The sequence below is a fragment of the Psammomys obesus genome, unplaced genomic scaffold, assembly GCF_907164565.1.
Source record: "Psammomys obesus unplaced genomic scaffold, mPsaObe1.curated_primary_1811, whole genome shotgun sequence".
Classification (NCBI taxonomy): domain Eukaryota; kingdom Metazoa; phylum Chordata; class Mammalia; order Rodentia; family Muridae; genus Psammomys; species Psammomys obesus.
In genome coordinates, this window is record NW_026585987.1 from 6,347,813 (window position 1) to 6,357,204 (window position 9,392).

General features: G+C 39.9%; 1 protein-coding gene across 1 annotated transcript in view; it reads left to right on the forward strand.

The window, feature by feature from the left end:
• Positions 1-9,392, forward strand: part of Spef2 (sperm flagellar 2) — a 209,068-nt gene that overhangs the window by 122,349 nt on the left and 77,327 nt on the right. Inside the window, exons 21-23 of the mRNA XM_055601065.1 lie at positions 680-834; positions 6,629-6,756; positions 6,838-6,976. Coding sequence (XP_055457040.1) covers positions 680-834; positions 6,629-6,756; positions 6,838-6,976 — 422 coding nt within the window. The remainder of the gene's footprint in view (positions 1-679; positions 835-6,628; positions 6,757-6,837; positions 6,977-9,392) is intronic.

A 9,392-nucleotide genomic window follows, 5' to 3' on the forward strand; every position in this document is an offset into this window, starting at 1 on the left:
CCTGTAGAGAATATGAGAAGGTCCGTGAGCTTCAGCGGCCAATTCTCTCATCTAACTTCTGCTCTTGGTCCCAACAGACACACACAAGCCCCATTTATGTTATAGACACACTCTTTCTTATTTGACATAAGGAATTTAATTTGCCAGTTTTTACAATAGGAAACTTAAACAGAGTTGTTAATGTTTTAATCCTAAACTCTGTAAGAGCCACACATGCCTTAGAGAAGAAGACCTGAGTGAAAGTAAAGTACCAAACTGTAACGGCCAGACAGATTTGAGTTGTTGGAATCAGGATTGAGAGGAGACGAGGGAGGAGCCACAGCAGGGATACAAAGTGAATAAATTGTAATAAATTATAAATATATATATATATATATATATATATGTATGTATATAGCTTTAGAGACCAATTCATCCTTAAATAAAGAAAACTGGATTCATTTTCTAATTTAAAAAAATTACAAAACAACTCAGTAGCAGCAGCAGCAGTAGTATTGGTTAATGCATGGACTACAGCAAATGAGACAATTGTTATATATCTTTGAATTAGTAAAACTATCTGAAGAAGCTAAAAGAGTAATCAACAAGTGTCCTGAATCCCATAGCAATCACAGACTTTGTCATCCTCAGAAACCTCTCCTGTTGCCTGCACTGGTATGGTTTAATATACATGTCTAAGTTTCTCTTAAAGGGAAAGGACAAGGAGGCAAAACTCCAGCGAAGAAATCACCTGTTGTCTCCTCTTTCGAATCATCACCCATACAATCATCAGTACCGCCACACCCTAAGCCAGGATCCGAAGACTGGGTCTATGTGAATGAGCCTATACCTGAGGTATGGCACCTTAGAATCAAACTAGCAGAATCATTTATCCTGTTTATGTCAAGTGTCGCCACATTTCAAACATCTAAAATCCTTCTGGAGCCAGGACTAGGTATACATTTATCAAAAGCTGAGATAAGCCTGGATTTGCAGTTCACTGTTAGAATGCAAAATCAGATCCTGGATTCAGTCCACAATACCAAAGGGGTGGGGTCAGGGACTACAAAAAATTTTCTAGAGACTTGTCAATGAACTGCATTTCAGTTTTCTCCCTTGGATTTGAACTTCTGAGTCATACTTTGAAACTGCTCTTGATTATTGAAATAAGAGGAGCAAATAGCTTCTGAGTTCCAATTTTCTGCTAAGGACAAGCAGAGAAGCAGTTTCTTAGAAGAAGGACTTCTGCTGGATATGTATCCAGCAAATTTATAGTGCCTGCCCCATTTGCACACTAATACCTTATAATAATACTTCCAGATAAAATTTGACCTCTGGCTTTTTAGAACTGGAAGAAATGTATTAAGGTACCTAAACCATAAGGCAGCTACCTAACCAAGAGTGTGCAACTAGCGTGCTAGACAAGGAGGGACAGAAGGGGTCATTTTCCTATAACAGATGTAAACCAATTGCTACCTGGGCCTGGGTCCTCAAATATAAATCTACCATGTTGGGAGAAAACCTTACAAATTAAAAAAAAAAAAGATAAGGGGGTTGTTTCCAAGAATCAGTTTTATCTTTTTATTCCAATCCACAGTGGTTGCTTACACTGATAAACTCAGGCAGGTTCATCTGTATCCAACATTGGAGATCCAAGGCTTCTCCTCAGGAGTTGTGTTATAGCTGTTGTTAACCTCTTCTGGAGATGTTTTATTCCCCACAATAGGCTTCATTCAAATTCTTTGTGGAAGGAGTATAGAGCATAGCTCACTGCATTAAAGGAATCAGGCAGTCAACAGTATATGAAAGAATCTTCATAGGTTCCTGATGAATGACTTAACTAGTAACATGGATAAAATTGGAAAATACTTTAATATGAACCATGTAAATGGTTCTATAATATATGGGTATGTGTGTGTATGTATGTTTGCATATATATGTGTGTGTGTGTGTGTGTGTGTGTGTCCACATAAATGGATAACACTCAGGTAAGCAAGCAGAAGCTACTTTGAATGTATACATACTCAGACACACCCCATACATTTTCAGAATGTTCCAAGTTTGTGACAGAAACAGAATAGAAGTCTGGGGAAATAAAATGCAATCATTATTTGGTATTGGATGTGGAATGATATCTCAAACAACTAAATCTTATCCCTTGGGATCCACCAAAAGAAATTAAAATAAAAATTAATACTGAGATGTGATACAAGCTCCCATACATAAATCTCCGAGTGAACTCTTGTAGGAAGCGAATGAACCTCAGGGACAGAAAGTGGAACAGTGTTTGCAGTGTATGTCATCAATACATCAGGAAATGTACATAGTCTGGGTTCCTCCATGACAGCAAGGGAAGGCTGAAAGTTTATACACTTCCTTCAACAAGGCCATGTCTTCTAGTCCTTCCCAAACAGTTCCAAAAACTGGAGACCAAGATTCAAACACATGAGCCTAGGGGCGCATTCCCCTCCAGACTACCACATTCTGTTCCTTGCTTCCATGGATATGTGGCACATCATAAAGCAAAATGCATTTAGTCAACTTCAAAAATCTCTATAGTCTTTTAGTCTTAGCGATGTTTCAAAGTCTGAAGTTCAAAGTTTCTTCAAGGCAATCTCTGAACTGTAGCCCCTATAAAATCAAAAGGCAAATTGCATACTCTCAACATAAAATTGCACATAATATGCATTACCATTCCTACATGGAGAAATGGGGGATTGATGAGGAAATGTGGGATCAGAGTTATACCAAAAACTATCAAAAAAAACTTCAAGTCCTGAAGTTTCAGATTTGATATTAGAGGGCTTAGATATCCCCGCTTTTCTCTTTGTGGCCTTCAACACACTGGTCTCTCTTGGGCTGATTCCATTCTGTGCTCTACTCTTCTCGGCATATGTGCCATAGTTTTGGCACCTCTAACATGGTAGGGTCACCAACACAACTCACGTGTCATTTCACAGCTTTGTGCAAAGACCTCTCAGGTCTTCTTGCCCTGTCAAGGCCTTCATGCATGGAATGCCATATCGCACAATGCCTAGCATCAGTGGTAGTCCTTAACCACAGAGGAAGAGTCCAGCACTCTTTGTATATCCTCCATTACCCTAAAGCCAGAGTCATGTGAATCTGAATAACACTTCTAAATTTTTCTGCCCTCAGGATGGAGTCTGCCCTCTGTGAATCACATTTGCTTAAGTTTTCCATTGTTGTTGCATTTTCGTCCTTTTATTTCCACATCTTAGAAGCTTTGCTGTGTGGATCTGCCTTGAAGGCACCTCCCAATGTACCAATGAAGAACAGGCCTTAATCTCAGCACAAACTTTGGCTGTGAAATTCCTTTTTTCTCTTTGGACTGTGAATTTTGTATTTCTTTTTGGCCCACTTGCTCCTTCTCATTGTAGAACTATATAAGAGTGAATACTAATAGCCATGCAACAAAGTGAATATTAGGCTGTCTTGAAATGTCTTCTATGTGTGTCTTTCTGCTTCTCTGATACCTCACTCAGGATGGTCTTCTATTTCTCACCATTTGCCTGACAATTTCCTTGTTTTTAATTGCTAAGTAATATTCCATTGTGTAAATGTACCACAATTTCTGTATCCATTCCTCAACTGAGGAACATCTAGGTTGTTTCTGGGTTCTGGCTATTACAAATAAAGCTGCTACAAACATGGTTGAGCAAATGTCCTTGTTGTACACTTGAGCATATTTTGGATATATGCCTAGGAGTGGTATAGCTGGCTCTTAAGGAAACACTATTCCTAATTGTCTGAAAAAACACCAGATTGATTTACAAAGTGGTTGTACAAGTTTACATTCCCACCAGCAGTGGAGGAGGGTTCCCCTTTCTCCACATCCTCTCTAACATGTGTTGTCACTTAAGTTTTTGATCTTAGCCATTCTGATGGGTGTAAGGTGAAATCTCAGGGTCGTTTTGATTTGCATTTCCCTGATCACTAAGAATGTTGAGCATTTCTTTAAGTGTTTCTCTGCCATTCAGTGTTCCTAAGTTGAGAATTCTCTATTTAGCTCTGTACCCCATTTTTAATTGATTTGTTGCTGTTTAACTTCTTAAGTTCTTTATATAGTCTGGATATTAATCCTCTGTCAGATATAAGGTTGGTGAAGATCCTTTCCCAATCTGTAAGCTGTCATTTTGTTCCGAGACACATAAGATATATACTCACTAATAAGTGGATATTAGACATATAGGATAATCATACTATAATCTGTACACCTAAGGAAGCTGATTAAGAAGGAGGAACCAGGGTAAGATGCTCAATCTTCATTCAGAAAGGCAAACAGAATGGACATCGGAAGAAGGAGAAGGCAGGGAACAGAACAGGAGCCTATCACAGAAGGCCTCTGAAAGACTCTGCCCTGCAGGGTATTAAAACATATGCAGAGACTCAGCCAAACTTAAGGCAGAGTACAGGGAATGTTATGAAAGAAGGGGGAGATAGAAAGACCTGGAGGGGATAGGAGCTCCACAAGGAAAGTAACAGAACAAAAAAATCAGGGCACATGGGTCTTTTGTGAGACTGGTACTCCAACAAGGACCATTCATAGAGATAGCCTAGAACCCCTGCACAGATATAGCCCATGGCAGCTCAGTGTCCAAGAGGGTTCCCCATTAATAGGAACAGGGACTGTCTCTGACAGGAACTCATGGGCTGACTCTTTGATCACCTCTGCCTGAGGGGGAAGCAGCCTTACCCAGGCCACAGAGGAAGACAATACAGCCAGTCCTGATGAGACCTGATAGACTAGGGTCAGATGGAAGGGGAGGAGGACCTCCCTTAGCATTGGACTGGGAGAGGGACATAGGAGAACAAGAGGGAGGAAGAGTGGGATTGGGAGGGGATGAAGGAGAGAGCCACAGCTGGGATACAAAGTGAATAAACTGTAATTAATAAAAATAAAATTAAAATTAAAAAAAGAAATCTCTTCCAACAAAGAATTTAGTCCATTGCTTTTTAATTGAGCCTTGGGTAAATTCTTAGGACAAGGACAGAAAGCATTACCTTCTTTGCCAAAATACCACAAGAAGGGCCTTTAACCCACTCACTAATATTGTCCTCCTAGTAATCTCTTAATCTGGGCTCAATAACCCACGTGGCTCTCAGAAATACTTTCTTCCAAGATCATAGCAGGATGGCTCATTAAGCTCTGCTTATACTCTTCAACCACTTTCCTAGTTCAAAGTCCAACGATCTTCCACATTCTTTCAAAAAACACTGTGGGTAGGCCAGTCACAGCCATAGCCTACTCTCTCTTATCAACATCTAGTTGGTTACTTTTCTGTTGCTGTGATGAAGCACCATGACCAAGGTAACTTATGTAGTATTTGGCAAGTTTCCTATGATGTAGGTGTAAGTAAATAAAAGTGGAGAGCAGATGTTAATTGATGAGGCCCATTCTTATTGCTAAATAGTAAGGCAGATAGCATTAATAATAGCCCGAAGTTGATTAGAATCATGTGGTGATTTAAATGGTTCTCAGAACTGGGTGATGGATGCACAGTTGTAATCACAGTTCTCAATGGACTGAAGCGAAAGGACAGCAGTAATCTGAATTGCACAGTAAGATTAGGATAGATTTGGCTGCACAGAGAGATCTTGTCTTGAGGAGGAGGAGAAAGAGAAGAAGGATGGTGACGGTGAGGATGATGATGATGATAAATAAAAACAACAATAAGTGACGAAAATGATGAAAAAATGGTCCTCAGTCATTCTGGATACTACTTCCTTTAAGAGGGATTATGATGAAAAGTAAAAATTAGATAGTGGAACTAGGTCATAAAAGGCAATTAAAATAATGTCAGTGCTTCTATTTTTCTGTTATCAAATAGGTGATAATCATAGACACAGAAATTTAACCTTGCTAGATCTATATAATTCTAACCATAAGTACTGGATTTCTATAAAATAGAACCATGGTGAATGGTCGCAAACAGATGTTCCTGAATTCAGTTTTATCATCACTTATATTTTCCAGAGACTGGATGACTCCACTTGCTTTTAAAAGCCTAGAATTCCATGTTCAACCATCTTATAAGTGTTCACTTATCCATATTAGATACTTACAGTTCCCTCAGAACTCCACTGACATTATTTTAAATAGCCTCTTGTGACCTAGGTCCACGTTTTTTTTCATAACAAGGTGTTCTCCAAATAAGGCAACTTTCCAGCTGAGGAAAATGTAATCATTCATTCATTCAACAAATAATCTTTGAGGACTTTACTAGGTTCTATATACAACATGATTACGGGAAAATCTATATGGGACTGATCAAGACAATTATAGCCCCTGACTAAACGGGGCTAACATTCTAGAATAAAATATAACCAGAATTAATGTTACCTAACAACTGGGGTACAGGTGCTAAGACAAAAGCTCAGAAGATCTGAGGGTAACCTTGCAAACAAGTTGGGCCAGGAAAGGATTTCTGGAAAAATTAATGTCTGTTCTGAGATGTGCTGAATACCTGGAACAGGATTGTCTTCTGGAGACAGGTGAGGACTAAGACAATTTAAAAGCCATGCCCCAGGTAGTTGCAGTTGGGATCACTGCATTAGTGCTCTTTTGACTCAGCTAGCCATAGGAATTTTCATTTCCAAACACTGATCTCTGTGATTTACTTTTTAACAGGAACTACCTTCATTTTTAGTACCTTACTGGGAACTGATAGAGAAATCCTACATAAACCACATCAAAACAGTACTTCGGCATCTTAGAGAAAACCAGCACACTGTGATCTCTTATATATATGAGACCAGGCAAGTATAGTCCCCAAAGTTAGAATTTTGTCGTGTTTAGGACAGGCCAAAGATCTGTCTTATTCTCTTCCTTCTTTACAGAACAAATTTCCAGGAGTTTCTAAGGCGTCCAGATCACAAGCAAGAATTTGTATCTCAGTGGCAGGCTGATTTTAACTCTGTTCCTGAAGACCTGTGGAACGACGAGGAAATAAGGGCTGAACTACACCAAAGAGTGAACGTAAGGACTGCTGTGACCTTCTGGGACAGGGTCAACACATCTTCATTTCTCCATCTGTGTGTTCACTCCCTTTCTATATTCAGGGATGAAAGCATTAGAACACAGTGATTTGAACTATAACCCAATTGTTTTTTTGTGTTTTTTTTGGGGGGGGGGGTTTGTGCAGTGCTACTTTGTTTTTTGATTGTTTTTTTTAATTTTTTATTAATTACACTTTATTCATTTTGTATCCCCCCATAAGCCCCTCCCTCCTCCCCTCCCAATCCCACCCTCCCTCCCCTTTCTGCATGCATGCCACTCCCCAAGTCCACTGATAGGGGAGGTTCTCCTCTTCTTTCTGATCTTAGTCTATCAGTTCTCATCAAAAGTGGCTGCATTGTCCTCTACTGTGGCCTGATAAGGCTGCTCCCCCCTCAGGGGGAAGTGATCAACGAGCAGGCCAATCAGATTATGTCAGAGGCAGTCCCTCTTCCCATTACTATGGAACCCACTTGGACACTGAACTGCCATGGGCTACACCTGTGCAGGGGTTCCAGGTCATCTCCATGAATAGTACTTGGTTGGAGTATGAGTCTCTGGGAAGTTCCCTGTGTTCAAATTATCTTTTTCTGTTGCTCTCCTTGTGGAGTTCCCGTCCCCTCCAGCTCTTACTATTTCCCACTTCTTACGTAGAATTCCATTCACTCTGCCCATCAGTTGGCCATCAGGCTCAGCATCTGCTTTGACAATCTATACTACAGAAGCTTTCAGAGGCCCTCTGTGGCAGGTTTCAAGGTTGTTTCATGTTTTCTTCTGGCTTTCAGAGGCCCTCTGTAGCAGGTTCCGAGGTTGTTTCCTATTTTCGTTTTCTTCTGATGTCCATCCTCTTTGCCTTTCAGGATGGGGATTGAACATTTTAGTTAGGGTCCTCTCTTTTGCTTAGTTTGTTTAGATGTACAGATTTTAGTGGGTTTATTCTATATTGTATGTTTATATGAGTGAGTATATACCATGCGTGTCTTTTTGCTTCTGGGACAACTCACTCAGGATGATCCTTTCCAGGTCCCACCATTTACCTGCAAATTTCATGATTTCCTTATTTTTCATTGCTGAGTAATACTCCATTGTATAGATGTACCACAGTTTCTGCATCCATTCTTCAGTTGAGGGGCATCTGGGTTGTTTCCAGCTTCTGGTTATTACAAATAATGCTGCTACAAACATGGTTGAGCAAATGTCCTTTTTGTGTACTTGAGCCTCTTTTGGATATATGCCTAGGAGTGGTATAGCTGGATCTTGAGGAAGCGCTATTCCTAGTTGTCTGAGAAAGCACCAGATTGATTTCCAGAGTGGTTGTACAAGTTTACATTCCCACCAGCAGTGGAGAAGGGTTCCCCTTTTTCCACAACCTCTCCAGCATGTGTTGTCCCTTGAGTTTTTCATCTTGGCCATTCTGATGGGTGTAAGGTGAAATCTCAGGGTTGTTTTGATTTGCATTTCCCTAATGGCTAATGAGGTTGAGCATTTCTTTAAGTGCTTCTCTGCCATTCGATATTCCTCTACAGAGAATTCTCTCTTTAGCTCTGTTCCCCATTTTTTAAGTGGATTACTTGGTTTATTGCTTTTCAGCTTGTTTAGTTCTTTATATATATTGGATATGAGTCCTCTGTCAGATAAAGGGTTGGTGATGATTCTTTCCCAATCTGTAGGAAGTCGCTCTGTTTTGATGACGGTGTCCTTTGCTTTACAGAAGCTTTTCAATTTCATGAGGTCTCATTTATTGATTGTTGCTCTTAGAGCCTGTGCTGTTGGTGTTCTGTTCGGGAAGTTTTCTCCTGTACCAATGAGTTCTAGGGTATTCCCCACTTTTTTTTCTAGCCGATTTAATGTGTCTGGTTTTATGTTGAGGTCTTTGATCCACTTGGACTTCACTTTTGTGCAGGGTGATAAGTATGGATCTATTTTCATTTTTCTACACGTAGACATCCAGTTGGACCAGCACCATTTGTTGAAGATGCTATCTTTTTTCCATTGTATGGTTTTGGCATCTTTGTCAAAAATCAGGTGTCCGTAAGTGTGTGGGTTTATTTCTGGGTCTTCTGTTCGATTCCATTGATCCACCATTCTGTTTCTATGCCAGTACCATGCAGTTTTTATAACTGTTGCTCTATAGTACAGCTTGAGATCAGGGATGGAGATACCTCCAGAAGATCTTTTATTGTAGAGGATTGTTTTAGCAATTCTCGGCTTCTTGTTATTCCATACGAAGTTGAGAATTTTTCTTTCCAGGTCTGTAGAGAATTGTGTTGGCAATTTGATGGGAATTGCATTAAATCTGTAGATTGCTTTTGGTAAGATGGCCATTTTTACTATGTTAATCCTGCCAAGCCATGAGCATGGGAGATCTTTCCATCTTCTCATATCTTCCTCTAATTCT